Source organism: Ranitomeya variabilis, chromosome 4 (genome assembly GCF_051348905.1).
Source record: "Ranitomeya variabilis isolate aRanVar5 chromosome 4, aRanVar5.hap1, whole genome shotgun sequence".
Taxonomy (NCBI): domain Eukaryota; kingdom Metazoa; phylum Chordata; class Amphibia; order Anura; family Dendrobatidae; genus Ranitomeya; species Ranitomeya variabilis.
Genome location: NC_135235.1, coordinates 628,286,041 through 628,304,427, shown reverse-complemented (window position 1 = coordinate 628,304,427; position 18,387 = coordinate 628,286,041). Strand labels below are relative to the sequence as shown.

Here is an 18,387-nt window from a genome sequence, read left to right as displayed (position 1 = left end):
TACCCCAGAGAATAAAAAACAGAGGGGGGCATCATGGCCTAGTCATATGAATAAAGAGGAGGCCAGAGCTGGAGCGGTGCGTGAAGGCTGGGGAGGGGACACCGGTGACAAGAACAGGTGAGAAGCCAGGTCACCATGATAGTTTCTTGCTTTTTTAACCCCTTCCTGGGCCCTGTAAACCCTGCAAAACATTGGATTTTGAGTAAAGTTACAATTGATGGAATTCACAAAATCTGGGGAAATTTTTGCTGAATTTCAAATGATTTCGGATTGATTCTTTCATCCTTGGGGATGAAGCCATTGTCATCCTCTGTGAGGCTGAAGGTACAGATGACCTCCCTGGTGTCGGAGGTGAGAGGAGACACCCAGGACCCTGTAGGGTAGGGTATATTTTACATCTGAGTGCTGTGTATGGGAGTGCGAGGGTTAGGGATCCAGCAGATAGGGAGTGGAGGGGCTAATGTGATGCAGATGTCCGTAGGTGTATTCATCCCTGCCAGGAATGCATTAGTGAGACCCCCTACAGACCCTGAATCAAGAGCTGCGCCCAGTCTCCGTATCATACAGCCGGTTACTAATTTGCTTTGTTTCTATTCCTAACCCTTTTCAAGATCTCTGCTTGCTTTTGTGGATGGAAACAGCCAGTCCTATTACAGCCGAGGGTTTGCTACAACTGAATCCAGCCTAGACAATTGTCAGTGCGGAGCCTGGGCTGCTAATATAGGCATGGATACAATGTAGCAAACCTTCAGCTGTGAAAAGCATTTGGTCTGCACAGGGACTTTGAGTGCTGTCGATGATAATGTCACCTGTGATTGACTGCAGCGGTGAGTGTGTTTAGCACATCACTTTGGATTAACGAAAAACTTTGATGGATGCAACAGATGAGGAATCAGTGAGCGCAGGCCTGATGGCGGCCAGCAGGAGGCGCCGTACACCCATCATGTCTGGTGTGCTATCCCTCACATGCCTGTAGCAGGATGATGATGTTTGTTGTACTGACACCTGCTGTGAATTACTCCTTGATCCCGTCTCCTCCTTGTACGGCGGCGGCGGGATCCCGCTGATGTGTTTACAGGAGTAGTGCTGACACTTCATGTCTCATCCACAACACAGGGCTGGGAATGCTGGGAGCTGTAGTCCTGGGGAGGATGCAGACTATGTACTAACAAATCGCAGACGCCATCCAGCCGGTGCGAGGAAGGTGGTCGGATCATTATATAGAACAGACTAGGCTACTGTGCCTTTAAGAGTGAAAAATAAAATCTTTGTTGTGTTCAAGACTTTCCTGTTTACATGTAGAGGGCTGCGTTCCCCTCCATTACCAATGCTCCTGTATATGGATCGTCTGCACAATCCTCTGTGAGCGGAGCGGTGGGCTCTGTGAGCAGCACTAGTGGCTGTGAGCGAGATGAATGGTGACAGTACGGTCATCAGGCCGATGTCATGTGCTGTGACTGCAGCGCCGTCCATCCATCGGCCTCATGTACCGTGTGCCACGCCTGCACCTCAGCCTCCGTCCTCTTCATGGTGTCGTTTATCGCTCCCCTCGTGCTCAAGTGTCATTTTTCGTGTCCTGCCCTTTCCATAGTAGAAAAGAAGCTGAAAGAAAGAGAGCGGCTTAGAAGGCCCCCAATATGTACTAAACGGGGGGCGCCATCCTGTACTAAGTGGAGGGTTCCGCCACATACAGTGCCTACAAGTAGTATTCAACCCCCTGCAGATTTAGCAGGTTTACACATTTGGAATTAACTTGGCATTGTGACATTTGGACTGTAGATCAGCCTGGAAGTGTGAAATGCACTGCAGCAAAAAAGAATGTTATTTCTTTGTTTATTTTTTTTTTTAAATTGTGAAAAGTTTTTTCAGAGGGTCATTTATTATTCAACCCCTCAACCCACCAGAATTCTGTTTGGTTCCCCTAAAGTATTAAGAAGTAGTTCAGGCACAAAGAACAATGAGCTTCACATGTTTGGATTAATTATCTCTTTTTCCAGCCTTTTCTGACTATTTAAGACCCTCCCCAAACTTGTGAACAGCACTCAAACATGGTCAACATGGGAAAGACAAAGGAGCATTCCAAGGCCATCAGAGACAAGATCGTGGAGGGTCACAAGGCTGGCAAGGGGTACAAAACCCTTTCCAAGGAGTTGGGCCTACCTGTCTCCACTGTTGGGATCATCATCCGGAAGTGGAAGGCTTATGGAACTACTGTTAGCCTTCCACGGCCTGGACAGCCTTTGAAAGTTTCCTCCCGTGCCGAGGCCAGGCTTGTCCGAAGAGTCAAGGCTAACCCAAGGACAACAAGGAAGGAGCTCCGGGAAGATCTCATGGCAGTGGGGACATTGGTTTCAGTCAATACCATAAGTAACGTACTCCACCGCAATGGTCTCCGTTCCAGACGAGCCCGTAAGGTACCTTTACTTTCAAAGCGTCATGTCAAGGCTCGTCTACAGTTTGCTCATGATCACTTGGAAGACTCTGAGACTGACTGGTTCAAGGTTCTCTGGTCTGATGAGACCAAGATCGAGATCTTTGGTGCCAACCACACACGTGACGTTTGGAGACTGGATGGCACTGCATACGACCCCAAGAATACCATCCCTACAGTCAAGCATGGTGGTGGCAGCATCATGCTGTGGGGCTGTTTCTCAGCCAAGGGGCCTGGCCATATGGTCCGCATCCATGGGAAGATGGATAGCACGGCCTACCTGGAGATTTTGGCCAAGAACCTCCGCTCCACCATCAAGGATCTTAAGATGGGTCGTCATTTCATCTTCCAACAAGACAACGACCCAAAACACACAGCCAAGAAAACCAAGGCCTGGTTCAAGAGGCAAAAAATCAAGGTGTTGCAGTGGCCTAGTCAGTCTCCTGACCTTAACACAATTGAAAACTTGTGGAAGGAGCTCAAGATTAAAGTCCACATGAGACACCCAAAGAACCTAGATAACTTGGAGAAGATCTGCATGGAGGAGTGGGCCAAGATAACTCCAGAGACCTGTGCCGGCCTGATCAGGTCTTATAAAAGACGATTATTAGCTGTAATTGCAAACAAAGGTTATTCCACAAAATATTAAACCTAGGGGTTGAATAATAATTGACCCACACTTTTATGTTTAAAATTTATAAAAATTTAACTGAGCAACAAAACTTTTTGGTTTGTAAGATTTATGCATCTGTTAATAAATCCTGCTCTTGTTTGAAGTTTGAAGGCTCTAACTTATTTGCATCTTATTAAACCTGCTAAATCTGCAGGGGGTTGAATACTACTTTTAGGCACTGTACTACCACATACACCAAGGGAGGCACCACCACATACTCCACTGGGAACTCCACTGCATACATCGGTTGGCTCCACCACATACTTCCCGAGGGGTGGCACTACATACTATTACATACGCCACAGAGGGCTCCACCACATACACTACTGGGGGTTCCAACACATACTACCACATACACTACAGGGGGCTCCACTATACATACCATGGGGGCTCCACCACATACTACGCCATGCACCACAGGAGGCACCACTATATACACCATGGGGGCTCCACCACATACTACGCCATGCACCACAGGGGGGCACCACTATACACACCATGGGGGCTCCACCACATACTACGCCATGCACCACAGGGGGGCACCACTATACACACCATGGGGGCTCCACCACATACTACGCCATGCACCACAGGAGGCACCACTATACACACCATGGGGGCTCCACCACATACTACGCCATGCACCACAGGGGGGCACCATTATATATACCATGGGGGCTCCACCACATACGATGCCATGCACCACAGGAGGCACCACTATACATACCATGGGGGCTCCACCATATACTACGCCATGCACCACAGGAGGCACCACTATACACACCATGGGGGCTCCACCACATACTACGCCAGGCCCCACAGGGGGCACCACTCTATACACCATGGGGGCTCCACCACATACTACGGCAGGCCCCACAGGGGGCACCACTATATACACCATGGGGGCTCCACCACATACTATGCCATGCACCACAGGAGGCACCACTATACACACCATGGGGGCTCCACCACATACTACGCCAGGCCCCACAGGGGGCACCACTATATACACAATGGGGGCTCCACCACATACTACGCCAGGCCCCACAGGGGGCACCACTATATACACCACGCGGGGCCTCCAACACATACTGCCACATACACCACGGGGGACTCAGTCACATACACCACGGGGGACTCAGTCACATACACCACGGGGGGACTCAGTCACATACACCACGGGGGGACTCAGTCACATACACCACGGGGGACTCCGTCACATACACCATGGAGTACTCCATCACACACATCACGGGGGCCTCCTCCTCATACACAATGGGGGGACTCCACCACATATTACATTCATGGTCAAAAGTTTTGAAACTGACACACATTTTTGTTTTCACATTTTGCTGCTTTAGAGTTGTTTTTATCTTTAGTTGGATGTTTCTCTGGTTACTGAAGGTCAACTATAAACATTTCATAAACAAATACATGAAGTTTATGGAAAAAATGAAAATTTCCAGCACTGCCCCTTATTTCTCCAGACATCTGCCCTTTGCCCTGGCTGCTGGATATCAGCTCCTGGGCCAGATCCTGACTGATGGCCGCCCATTCTTGTTTCATCAGGGTTTGGAGATTATCACAATTTCTGGGTTTTTGTTTGTTGCTTTTTGAGCATTGACAACAATTTCTCAATGGGATTGAGATTCTGGGGGGATTCCTGGTCAAAATTAGACCCAAAATGTAAATGCTTCGCTCTACGAGCCACATATTTATCCCTTTTGCCTTGTGGCATGGTCTCCTTCATCCTGGAAAAAGCATCATCACCAAATTGTTCCTAGATCATTGGGAGAAGTTGCTCTTGTTTGATATTTAGATCCCAATCTTTATTCATAGCTGTGTTCTTAGGCAAAATTGTGAGTAATATGTAACCCCCCCACATGAATGGTCTCAGGATGCTTTACAATTGGCCTCATGGTAGTGCTCGCCTTTTCTTCTCTGATCAATCATTCTTCCAGATGTCCCAAACAGTCTGAAGTGGGCATCATTCGAGAAAATAACTTTACCCCCATCCTCTGCAGTCCGGTCCCTGTACTTCCTCAGAATGTCAGTCTGTCCTTGATGTTTCTTTATGGAGAGAAGTGGCTTCTTTGTTGTTGTTGTCCTTCCAGACACTATGCCGCCTCCAAAATCCTTCGCCTCACTGTTCGTTCAGATACACTGACACCGCCTGCTGCCATCTCTGAGCAAGCTCTACCCTGGTGTTAAACTGAACCCATCGCCGAATCCTCCCTATGAGACAATCCTAGCACTTGCTGGACTTTCTTGGGCATCCTGACACCTTCTTCACATCAAGTAGACTTCTCTCTTAGAAGTTCCTGATGATCTGACGAATGCCCCTAAATCGACCATTCTTACAAGCAGCAATGTCCTTGCCTGTAAAGCCCTTCTGATGCAAAGCAATGATGACTGCATGTTTTCTTGGAGGTAACAGAAGAAGACAATAATATAAAACACCAGCCACCTTCTTCTAGCCTTCAGTCTGCTCTTATAATTCAATAAGCAGGACAGTGATATCAGCTGCCTTGTCCTCGTTAACACTTTCCTGAGCTAACGAGACGATCACTGATATGAAACAGGTCATTTTCTGAATGAAATTCAGTGGAAATGCTTTTTTTGTCATGAAGTTCATTTTCTTGGCCAGGGCTGACTTTGCAATTCATCTCATCGCTCTTCATAACAATTTAGAGTTAATGCAAATTGCAGCTATAAAAATTGAAGCGGCTAAATTTGCGAAAACCAAAATTTGTGTCTGTCTCAAAACTTTTGCACCCCAGGGGGCGCCACCACATACTGCACCAGCTTCCGAGCATCAGAATACCTGAGGAGCAGCCTCAGCTAAAGTGATAATAATCTTCTCCCTCCTTCAGGTTCAGAGATCGCAGATTGTCCTCAAACCCTCCTCCTGTCAGGTCCTGCAGAGAAGAGGAAACAGTCAGTATCCGGACTCTCTCCTGTCCAAAGGGATCAGTATTAAAAAGCGACATATCAACAAATAACAACTTTCTAAAACACTTTATTTTTAATTTCTGACATTTAAGATATCTGATTGCTGTCAATGAATGTGAACAATCTAATTTGCATACAATACCTGTCCTGATCTAAAGGTACCTTCACACGAAGCGACGCTGCAGCGATAGCGACAACGATGCCGATCGCTGCAGCGTCGCTGTTTGATCGCTGGAGAGCTGTCACACAGACCGCTCTCCAGCGATCAACGATGCCGAGGCCCCCGGGTAACCAGGGTAAACATCGGGTTGCTAAGCGCAGGGCCGCGCTTAGTAACCCGATGTTTACCCTGGTTACCAGCGTAAAAGTAAAAAAAAAAAACAGTACATACTCACCTGCGCGTCCCCCAGCCTCTGCTTCCTGACACTGACTGAGCTCCGGCCCTAACAGCACAGCGGTGTGCTTTCACTTTCACTTTAGGGCCGGCGCTCAGTAAGTGTCAGGAAGCAGAGGCTGGGGGACGCGCAGGTGAGCATGTACTGTTTGTTTTTTTTACTTTTACGCTGGTAACCAGGGTAAACATCGGGTTACTAAGCGTGGCCCTGCGCTTGGTAACCCGATGTTTACCCTGGTTACCAGTGTAAAACATCGCTGGTATCGTTGCTTTTGCTTTCAAACACAACGATACACAGCGATCGGACGACCAAATAAAGTTCTGGACTTTATTCAGCGACCAGCGACATCACAGCAGGATCCTGATCGCTGCTGCGTGTCAAACGAAACGATATCGCTAGCGAGGACGCTGCAACGTCACGGATCGCTAGCGATGTCGTTTCGTGTGAAGGTACCTTAACACTTCAGAGCTGAGGGTTTGCTACAGTTGTACCCTAACATCACAATTATCAGCAGCACAAATTTGTCACCAGTGCTGAGGGTCTGTTACAATGTATCAGTGCACTAAAATGTATCTGTTTTATTTTTTTTAAGGTAATCCAGGCGATTGTGTAGACTGGATATAACTGTTGCAAACCCTCAGCTGTGACAGGTAAAGTCAAGCCTCAAGAATATTTACATGACTCACTGATAGCAAGCAGAGATCTTGAAACAGGAGTTTCACCAGGACATGGGTGTTTTTTGTTTTCTTTGCACCACGTGGAGTTTTCTGTACCCATTGCGCTTGCTCTGGGGTTGTCATGGTAGCATCAACCAATCAGAAGAACACATAGACAGGACTGGAGGTCACATGATGAAAAGTCTACTGCTACTACCATGGCGACCCCAGAGCAAGCATAATACAGAAGGGTAAATAAAAAAACAAGGTGAATATTAGAATATTGAAGGCGCCCTTCTCCCGCTGCCACGTGAAGCACGTTCCTTCAAGTCATTAATACATCAAAAGTAACACCTGCAGCCTCTCGCTTGCAGCTCCTGAATCCCGGCTTTATTCTCTTCTTTATAGGGTCTGGAAAGAATCTGGTGAAAGGCTACAGAGATCCTAACAACCAGCCAGAGTTAACCCTTCATAAGGGAAAGCGAGGGCAGCACGGCGATCATGTGGCGACCTCTGGGAGAAATCTAGATACTATGGCCATTAGGATGCGTTAGGTCATCATGGTTCTGGGTGTAAGCTGTAATTATGGAGATGCATAATTCTACATAGGAGCTGTATACACAAAACGGTAGTTTTTTAAAAAAAAATGTTTGGCTTTTTTGCAACGTTGCTTTGCTTTGCACTGGAGCAATAAAACAAAACGTGGTGCCCGAGGTCGCCCCCTACAGGTGAGTGCTATTTTATTATTCGGATACATGAATGGGACCACATGAGAGGAGCGTGCAGGGAGCGTGGCCGCAGCGTAAGATGTGGGGAGCCTTCTATAAATAACCGGGTGGGGTTCAGGGTGGACCCCCCGCCTCATGTGGCTTCGGAGCAGCAGATCTGCGGGTCTTTTGTTGGGTTTACGATTCTTTAGATTTGCTGCCTGTGAAGTATTTCTATAGCACTGGGGCGGCTGCTTCCCGACCACATCTGAGGAGGCGGCCATAACGGCTGGGTCTGGGGTCTATAATCAGCACCTCCGTGGGTTAACCCCTTGCGTACAAGTCCCGTCGCCTCTCTTCCATCTTGAATGTTGGAGGACCCCCCGCACAGCCTGCCATGAGGAACGGCAGCAACTCATAGTACAGATGGGAGCTGCCAGAAGTCATGGCTCGTGAGCTATGACCTCACTGGTGTCAGCCACTCCACACATAAATGATACAGACGGTCACTACAGGATGTTCCTCAGGATCACTCACCAATTTAACACAGATGATAAATGGGGGTTTGGCCTCAGAGAAGTGCAGGACTGGGATCCGGGGCTTCGGGTGCTCCTGTAAGAAAGAAGCAGGAATTACATGTGCCACAATGTCGGCTGAGCTGCGCTGTCTACTGGAGCCAGAAAAACATCTCTCATCCATGCTTTACACTGCAGCTGTCCTCCATTAGAACACAGCTATGAAGAGTGACTCAGTCCGAGATACCTGTCCCATCTGTCTGGTCCATATTGCCCTAATGCTTTACACTGCATCACTACTCTGCTACAACATAAATAGACAAATTGTTTATTGGGGTATCAGACTTCTGTCCATTCTATATTGCCCCCATGCTTTACACTGTCTCTCTGCTCCAGTAAGCAATGGCTCCAGCTTAGCTGCATGGTCTATTGGAGCCTGATATAGCAATCCATTCCGTCTCTTCTTTCCGTTCAGCAATGTCTCACCCTGCATCTCTTCTCCTCTGATCAGCAGGTATGAACAGTGACATTGTATTGTTTCATTACAGGGCTGAACTCTCTTCCTGCTGTATACTGCCCCATACTTTACACTGCATCACTGCTCTAAGCCACAACTATGCACAGCCACTTCAGGTTAGCTGCATTGTCTACTGGAGCTTGAGGAAGTCTGACATCCACCTCTCATCAGCGGCTCAGGCTACTGATTTATGTTTCTCCTATGCTTTACATTGCAGCTGTCCTTCATCAGCACACAACTATGATCAGTAGTTCCCGCGTAGCTACATTGCCTATCAGTGTGGGAGGTACGCTCTCATCACAAGGCTCAGACGATTGAATGTTCTATAATGTCGCTATGCTTTACACGCATCACTGCTCCAACTGTTGTGCGAAGGTTGCGTCGGACCGTCGTCACTAAAAAATGTTACATGTAACGTTTTTTGGTGCGTCGTCTGCAGCATTTCCGACCGCGCATGCGTGGCTGGAACTCCGCCCCCGCCTCCCCGCACATCACAATGGGGCAGCGGATGCGTTGGAAAACTGCATCCGCTGCCCCCATTGTGCGGCGCTTCCACAGCTAGCGTCGGTGCGCCGCAATGTCGCATAGCGACGTGCAGTGCACGACGCTAGTGTGAAAGTAGCCTTAGTCTTTGACGAGATGAGTGGATTTAACAGTACTCCATGCTCCAACAGACTACGCACTCAGGCTGGGTCACAGATCACAGTTGTACCCTGATAGAGCAGAGCTGAAGTGTAAAGCATAGTGCCGCACAGGCAGCAGTCTGACTACATGTTGTGCTTTGCTGTCACCGTGCTCTATTCACATTCTCAGGGTGATGTCATCAGTCTTCTCCATGATATAATCCAGATATTGCTGCTCAAATGAAGGGGCAGGGGGCGAGCGCTGAAAACGCGTGCAAGCGCTGCCAATGCGTGCGAGCGCTGCCAATGTGTGCGAGCAATGACAATGTGTGCGAGCGCCGACAACGGGGGCGAAAGCTGACAAAGTGTGCGAGCGCTGACAATGGGTGCGAGAGGTGACAATGGGTGCGAGCGGTGACAGTGTGTGCGAGCACTGACAGTGTGTGCGAGAGCTAACAATAGGGATTGAGCGCTGACAATGTGTGCGAGACCAGAGAATGTGTGTGAGCGCTAACAATATGTGCGAGAGCTGACAATAGGGATTGAGCGGTGACAATGTGTGCGAGCGCTGAATGCGTGTGAGCAATGACAATGCATGCGAGCAATGACAATTTGTGCGAGCTCTGGAATGAATGCGAGCGCTGACAATGTGCGCAAGAGCAAAGAATGTATAGGATCGCTGACAATGGGTGCGAGAGCAAAGAATGTATGGGATCGCTGACAATGGGTGCGAGCACTGACAATGTGTGCAAGAGCAGAGAATGTGTGTGAGCATTGACAATAGGGATGAAGCGCTGAAAATGTGTGCGAGCAATGACATTGAATGCGAGCGCTGACAATGTGTGTGAGAGCAGAGAATGTGTGTGAGCGGCGACAATGGGGTTGAGCACTGACAATGCGTGCGAGCGCTGACAACGGGGGCGAAAGCTGACAAAGTGTGCGAGCGCTGGAATAAATGCAAGCGCTGAGAATGTGTGCGAGAGCAGAGAATGTGTGCGAGAGCAGAGAATGTGTGCGAGAGCAGAGAATGTGTGCGAGAGCAGAGAATGTGTGCGAGCGCTGAGAATGTGTGCGAGAGCAGAGAATGTGTGCGAGAGCAGAGAATGTGTGCGAGAGCAGAGAATGTGTGCGAGAGCAGAGAATGTGTGCGAGAGCAGAGAATGTGTGCGAGAGCAGAGAATGTGTGCGAGAGCATTAAATGTGTGCAAGAGCAGAGAATGTGTGCGAGAGCAGAGAATGTGTGCGAGAGCAGAGAATGTGTGCGAGAGCAGAGAATGTGTGCGAGAGCAGAGAATGTGTGCGAGCGCTGAGAATGTGTGCGAGAGCAGAGAATGTGTGCGAGAGCAGAGAATGTGTGCGAGAGCAGAGAATGTGTGCGAGAGCAGAGAATGTGTGCGAGAGCAGAGAATGTGTGCGAGAGCAGAGAATGTGTGCGAGAGCAGAGAATGTGTGCGAGAGCAGAGAATGTGTGCGAGAGCAGAGAATGTGTGCGAGAGCAGAGAATGTGTGCGAGAGCAGAGAATGTGTGCGAGCGCAGAGAATGTGTGCGAGAGCAGAGAATGTGTGCGAGAGCAAAGAATGTGTGCCAGAGCAAAGAATGTGTGCGAGAGCAGAGAATGTGTGCGAGAGCAGAGAATGTGCGCGAGCAGAAAATGTGTGCGAGAGCAGAAAATGTGTGCGAGAGCAGAGAATGTGTGCGAGAGCAGAGAATGTGTGCGAGAGCAGAGAATGTGTGCGAGAGCAGAGAATGTGTGCGAGCGCTGAGAATGTGTGCGAGAGCAGAGAATGTGTGCGAGCGCTGAGAATGTGTGCGAGAGCTGACAATAGGGATTGAGCTGACAATAGGTGCGAGCGCCGACAATAGGGTCGAGTGCTGACAATGTGTGCGAGAGCTGACAATGTGTGTGAGATCTGACAATAGGGTCGAGCGCTGACAATGTGCGCGAGAGCTGACAATGTGTGTGAGATCTGACAATAGGGATTGAGCGTTGACAATGTGTGCGAGAGCTGACAATGTGTGCGAGCGTTGACAATGGGGTCGAGCGCTGACAATGTGTGCGAGAGGTGACAATGGGTCAATCGCTGACAATGAGGGGCAAACGCTGATGTTGAGGGGCAAATGTTGAGCTTTAACAAAGATGCTGGGAGTGGTAGTATTGCTACAAAGTTTCTCATCTCTCACCTCAGATTCTTCGAATGTGTAGAAACCTTTGGAAATTTTTTTGACGTCAACATCACAAAAAGCAAGAACCTAAAGACACAAAATAACCAAAATCATCAGCACAACAAATCATCAAAGTACCTCCTCCTGACCAGCAGGTGGCACTGACACTAATATAAAATGCGGAGGAATAGCGAGTGCAGCTCTGGGGTATAATTACAGAATGTGACTCAGGATCAGTAGAGGATAAGTAATTTATGTACACAGTGACTCCATCAGCAGAATAGTGAGTTCAGCTCTGGAGAATAATACAGGATGTAACTCAGGATCAGTACAGGATAAGTAATGTAATGTATGTACACAGTGACTGCACCAGCAGAATAGTGAGTGCAGCTCTGGAGTATAATACAGGATGTAACTCAGGATCAGTACAGGATAAGTAATGTAATGTATGTACTCAGTGACTGCACCAGCAGAATAGTGAGTGCAGCTCTGGAGTAAAGGATGTTGTTGGTAGCAGTGACTGTTCTTCTGTACATAACATGGTAATAATGAGTAGAATAAAGGTCTGGTGGCTTACCCTCTGTAGAATGGGTGACACTTTGCCTCCTGGTGACCTTTACAGAAGCCCAGTGCTAAGATGCTGTCACCTATTAACTTGTCACCACTCCATAAACCCAGCAGATCTGTCATGCATCACATTCAATGTTTAGATATTTGTCTGAGGTCAAGTTACAAAGTGACCTGAAAATCTCCTGACAAGCAATAAAAAGAGACGTGCTGTAAATCAGAACTAGTGACAGTGGCACAGCATTAAGGAACTACAGTAATGAAAAAGGTCCCCCCTCCCCTGCTTTACCAAAAGAAAAAAGTCCTCCGAGACTTTCTGATTCTGGAAATGTGGGTGACAACTAGTGTGATCACAGCCACACAGCGACTGACACACCGAGGCAAGATTCCTGAAATGTAAATTATACATCTTCTCCCCCTGGTGATATTATTCAGGAAGAGATGTGTGTACAAGTCCTGTATTATACTCCAGAGCTGTAATCAACCTTCTGCTGGTGCAGTCACTGTGTACATACATTACATTACTTATCCTGTACTGATCCTGAGTTACATCCTGTATTATACCCCAGAGCTGCACTCACTATTCTGCTGGTGCAGTCACTGTGTACATACATTACATTACTTATCCTGTACTAATCCTGAGTTACATCCTCCTGTATTATACTCCAGAGCTGCACTCACTATTCTGCTGGTGCAGTCAGTGTGTACATACATTACATTACTTATCCTGTACTGATCCTGAGTTACATCCTGTATTATACTCCAGAGCTGCACTCACTATTCTGCTGGTGCAGTCACTGTGTACATACATTACATTACTTATCCTGTACTGATCCTGAGTTACATCCTGTATTATACTCCAGAGCTGCACTCACTATTCTGCTGGTGCAGTCACTGTGTACATACATTACATTACTTATCCTGTACTGATCCTGAGTTACTTCCTGTGTTATACCCCAGAGCTGCACTCACTATTCTGCTGGTGCAGTCACTGGGTACATACATTACATTACTTATCCGGTACTGATCCTGAGTTACATCCTGTATTATACTCCAGAGCTGCACTCACTATTCTGCTGGTGCAGTCACTGTGTACATACATTACATTACTTATCCTGTACTGATCCTGAGTTACATCCTGTATTATACTCCAGAGCTGCACTTACTATTCTGCTGGTGGAGTCACTGTGTACATACATTACATTACTTATCCTGTACTGATCCTGAGTTACTTCCTGTGTTATACCCCAGAGCTGCACTCACTATTCTGCTGGTGCAGTCACTGGGTACATACATTACATTACTTATCCTGTACTGATCCTGAGTTACATCCTGTATTATACTCCAGAGCTGCACTCACTATTCTGCTGGTGCAGTCACTGTGTACATACATTACATTACTTATCCTGTACTGATCCTGAGTTACATCCTGTATTATACTCCAGAGCTGCACTCACTATTCTGCTGGTGCAGTCACTGTGTACATACATTACATTACTTATCCTGTACTGATCCTGAGTTACTTCCTGTGTTATACCCCAGAGCTGCACTCACTATTCTGCTGGTGCAGTCACTGGGTACATACATTACATTACTTATCCGGTACTGATCCTGAGTTACATCCTGTATTATACTCCAGAGCTGCACTCACTATTCTGCTGGTGCAGTCACTGTGTACATACATTACATTACTTATCCTGTACTGATCCTGAGTTACATCCTGTATTATACTCCAGAGCTGCACTTACTATTCTGCTGGTGGAGTCACTGTGTACATACATTACATTACTTATCCTGTACTGATCCTGAGTTACTGCCTGTGTTATACCCCAGAGCTGCACTCACTATTCTGCTGGTGCAGTCACTGGGTACATACATTACATTACTTATCCTGTACTGATCCTGAGTTACATCCTGTATTATACTCCAGAGCTGCACTCACTATTCTGCTGGTGCAGTCACTGTGTACATACATTACATTACTTATCCTGTACTGATCCTGAGTTACATCCTGTATTATACTCCAGAGCTGCACTCACTATTCTGCTGGTGCAGTCACTGTGTACATACATTACATTACTTATCCTGTACTGATCCTGAGTTACATCTTGCATTATACTCCAGAGCTGCACTCACTATTCTGTCTTGTTGCTGCTGATGTCCATAGCAGGGGAAGCTGGACCCTCAGTCCTGCCGCCTGCAGACAGTTCAGTCTATCCCCCTTCATGCACACTGTACGCGGTGGGTGGTCTCTTGGACAGACTTATTACAATAATGGCAGTCGGCATTGCAGGCATCCTTCTGTTCATCCTTCTGTTCAGGGCATCACAGCTCTGTGTATTGTGTATATTTGTTTTCTTCCAGTCAATGGGCCTTGTGTCTGGCAGAGAACTCTGAGCTCGTCACCCGGGGACACGTCACCACCGATCACCGCCGCCGTATACATGTCTGCTACATGTTTATTTACTGTGTAACTGGCTACCTGCAGGGAATATCTGCCACCAGTGTGTACAGACACATGGACAGGGAGCGCAATGTGTACCTAACCCTATCCTGTGTGGTACTGTCTGCTCAGCTGTGTATCTAATCCTATCTTGTGTGATACTGTCTGCTGAGCTGCGTATCTAATCCTATCATGTGTGATACTGTCTGCTCAGCTGTGTATCTAATCCTATCCTGTGTGATACTGTCTGCTGAGCTGCATATCTAACCCTATCTTGTGTGATACTGTCTGCTGAGCTGCGTATCTAATCCTATCATGTGTGATACTGTCTGCTGAGCTGCGTATCTAATCCTATCATGTGTGATACTGTCTGCTGAGCTGCGTATCTAATCCTATCATGTGTGATACTGTCTGCTCAGCTGCGTATCTAATCCTGTCATGTGTGATACTGTCTGCTGAGCTGTGTATCTAATCCTATCCTGTGTGATACTGTCTGCTGAGCTGCGTATCTAATCCTATCCTGTGTGATACTGTCTGTTGAGCTGTGTATCTAATCCTATCCTGTGTTATACTGTCTGCTGAGCTGTGTATCTAATCCTATCCTGTTATACTGTCTGCTGAGCTGTGTATCTAATCCTATCCTGTGTGATACTGTCTGCTGAGCTGTGTATCTAATCCTATCCTGTGTGATACTGTCTGCTGAGCTGTGTATCTAACCCTATCCTGTGTGATACTGACTGCTGAGCTGTGTATCTAGTCATATCCTGTGTGATACTGTCTGCTGAGCTGTGTATCTAATCCTATCCTTGTGGTACTGACTGCTGAGCTGCGTATCTAATCCTATCCTTGTGGTACTGACTGCTGAGCTGAGTATCTAACCCTATCCTGTGTGATACTGTCTGCTGAGCTGTGTATCTAATCCTATCCTGTGTGATACTGTCTGCTGAGCTGTGTATCTAATCCTATCCTGTGTGGTACTGACTGCTGAGCTGTGTATCTAATCCTATAATGTAGGATTGCTGACCGGCTCAGGGTGGGGGATCGCTGACTAGCTCGGGGTGGGGGCTGCTGTCATGGCACCATGTCTGAGATGGGGGCCGCTGACCTAGTCAGGGTGGGGGCTGATGACCGGTGGGGGGCGGTGACCGGCTGGGGGCCACTGTCATGGCCCCGGGTCTGAGGTGACGCTTGGTGATACAGGTCCAGGCGCTGTGTGCAGAACATCCGCTAATCCGGCAGAGGATCCTCCACACCATCCTCTTCCCTTCCGCTTGCACTGGGGACTCATCCTCAGCTCCTGGACTCGTGCAGCAGGTGTGCAGGACGCCTGTAAAACGCACCGTTTGGACACCGTTGTCATGGCGACACGCCGCTAACAGTCTGGAAGAGGAGTTTGGAGGGGGACGCTGACGTAATGTAAGCTATTCCTCACCTGACCAGCGCGGACTCCAGCAGACCTGTTTCTATCATCAGCCTCATTTCCTGGGAATATTCGCATATTTGAGTTTAATGTCAGGATCGAGAAGCGGAGCCAAAGCTGCACATGTCTGACACAGCCGATCAAGCTGCAGTGCATATGGATTAACGCGTTCAGGACTGCTACATCCTGCAGACAGCAATGGAGTACAACAACTCCCAGCATGTATGGCCAGTTCAAAAGAGCACATTCCCTCCGATTACTCACGGCTGTGTGCTGATTGGACAGGCACTGTCATAGAGGCTCCTCAGCACCAAAATGTCAGCATCTCATCATTTTACAGCTTGTGTCTGGCTTCTTTTAAATTAATGGGGCTGACCTGCAATACCACACACAACCTGTGGACAAGCATGGCACTATATTTGGAAGGCAAGCTGTACGTCAACCTTTTCCTGTCTTCTAAACTTATGTTAATGTTTATCATTGATGTCTGAAGGAGACAAGACATGGGATAAGAGGGACAGGAAAGACAGGACATGGGATAACAGGGGCAGAAGAGACAAGACATGGGATAAGAGGGACAGGAAAGACAGGACATGGGATAACAGGGGCAGAAGAGACAAGACATGGGATAAGAGGGACAGGAAAGACAGGACATGGGATAATAGGGGCAGAAGGGACAAGACATGGGATAAGAGGGATAGAAAAGACAGGACATGGGATAATAGGGGCAGAAGAGACAAGACATGGGATAAGAGGGACAGGAAAGACAGGACATGGGATAACAGGGGCAGAAGAGACAAGACATGGGATAAGAGGGACAGGAAAGACAGGACATGGGATAACAGGTGCAGAAGAGACAAGACATGGGATAAGAGGGACAGGAAAGACAGGACATGGGATAACAGGGGCAGAAGAGACAAGACATGGGATAAGAGGGACAGGAAAGACAGGACATGGGATAACAGGGGCAGAAGAGACAAGACATGGGATAAGAGGGACAGAAAAGACAGGACATGGGATAATATGGGCAGAAGAGACAAGACATGGGATAAGAGGGACAGGAAAGACAGGACATGGGATAACGGGCAGAAGAGACAAGACATGGGATAAGAGGGACAGGAAAGACAGGACATGGGATAACAGGGGCAGAAGAGACAAGACATGGGATAAGAGGGACAGGAAAGACAGGACATGGGATAATAGGGGCAGAAGGGACAAGACATGGGATAAGAGGGACAGAAAAGACAGGACATGGGATAATAGGGGCAGAAGAGACAAGACATGGGATAAGAGGGACAGAAAAGACAGGACATGGGATAATAGGGGCAGAAGAGACAAGACATGGGATAAGAGGGACAGGAAAGACAGGACATGGGATAATAGGGGTAGAAGAGACAAGACATGGGATAAGAGGGACAGAAAAGACAGGACATGGGATAATAGGGGCAGAAGAGACAAGACATGGGATAAGAGGGACAGGAAAGACAGGACATGGGATAACAGGGGCAGAAGAGACAAGACATGGGATAAGAGGGACAGGAAAGACAGGACATGGGATAATATGGGCAGAAGAGACAAGACATGGGATAAGTGGGACAGGAAAGACAGGACATGGGATAATAGGGGCAGAAGAGACAAGACATGGGATAAGAGGGACAGGAAAGACAGGACATGGGATAATAGGGGCAGAAGAGACAAGACATGGGATAAGAGGGACAGGAAAGACAGGACATGGGATAATTGGGACAGAAGAGACAAGACATGAGATAAGAGGGACAGGAAAGACAGGACATGGGATAATAGGGGCAGAAGAGACAAGACATGGGATAAGAGGGACAGGAAAGACAGGACATGGGATAATAGGGGCAGAAGAGACAAGACATGGGATAAGAGGGACAGGAAAGACAGAACATGGGATAACAGGGGCAGAAGAGACAAGACATGGGATAAGAGGGACAGAAAAGACAGGACATGGGATAATAGGGGCAGAAGAGACAAGACATGGGATAAGAGGGACAGGAAAGACAGGACATGGGATAATAGGGGCAGAAGAGACAAGACATGAGATAAGAGGGACAGAAAAGACAGGACATGGGATAATATGGGCAGAAGAGACAAGACATGGGATAAGAGGGACAGGAAAGACAGGACATGGGATAATATGGGCAGAAGAGACAAGACATGGGATAAGTGGGACAGGAAAGACAGGACATGGGATAACAGGGGCAGAAGAGACAAGACATGGGATAAGAGGGACAGGAAAGACAGAACATGGGATAATTGGGGCAGAAGAGACAAGACATGGGATAAGTGGGACAGGAAAG

At 47.8% G+C, this 18,387-nt stretch overlaps 1 protein-coding gene across 8 annotated transcripts in view; it reads right to left on the bottom strand.

Annotated features, from left to right (window-relative positions):
• Positions 1–1,241: 1,241 nt before the first annotated feature.
• QTGAL (queuosine-tRNA galactosyltransferase) overlaps positions 1,242–18,387 on the bottom strand; it is a 190,225-nt gene continuing 173,079 nt past the window's right edge. For all 8 annotated transcript variants that reach the window (XM_077253589.1, XM_077253590.1, XM_077253591.1 and 5 more), the window contains 4 exons: positions 11,652–11,720; positions 8,352–8,426; positions 5,929–6,022; positions 1,242–1,602 (listed from right to left, as the gene is read on the bottom strand). In XM_077253589.1, coding sequence (XP_077109704.1) covers positions 5,942–6,022; positions 8,352–8,426; positions 11,652–11,720 — 225 coding nt within the window. In that variant the 3' untranslated portion in view covers positions 1,242–1,602; positions 5,929–5,941. The remainder of the gene's footprint in view (positions 1,603–5,928; positions 6,023–8,351; positions 8,427–11,651; positions 11,721–18,387) is intronic.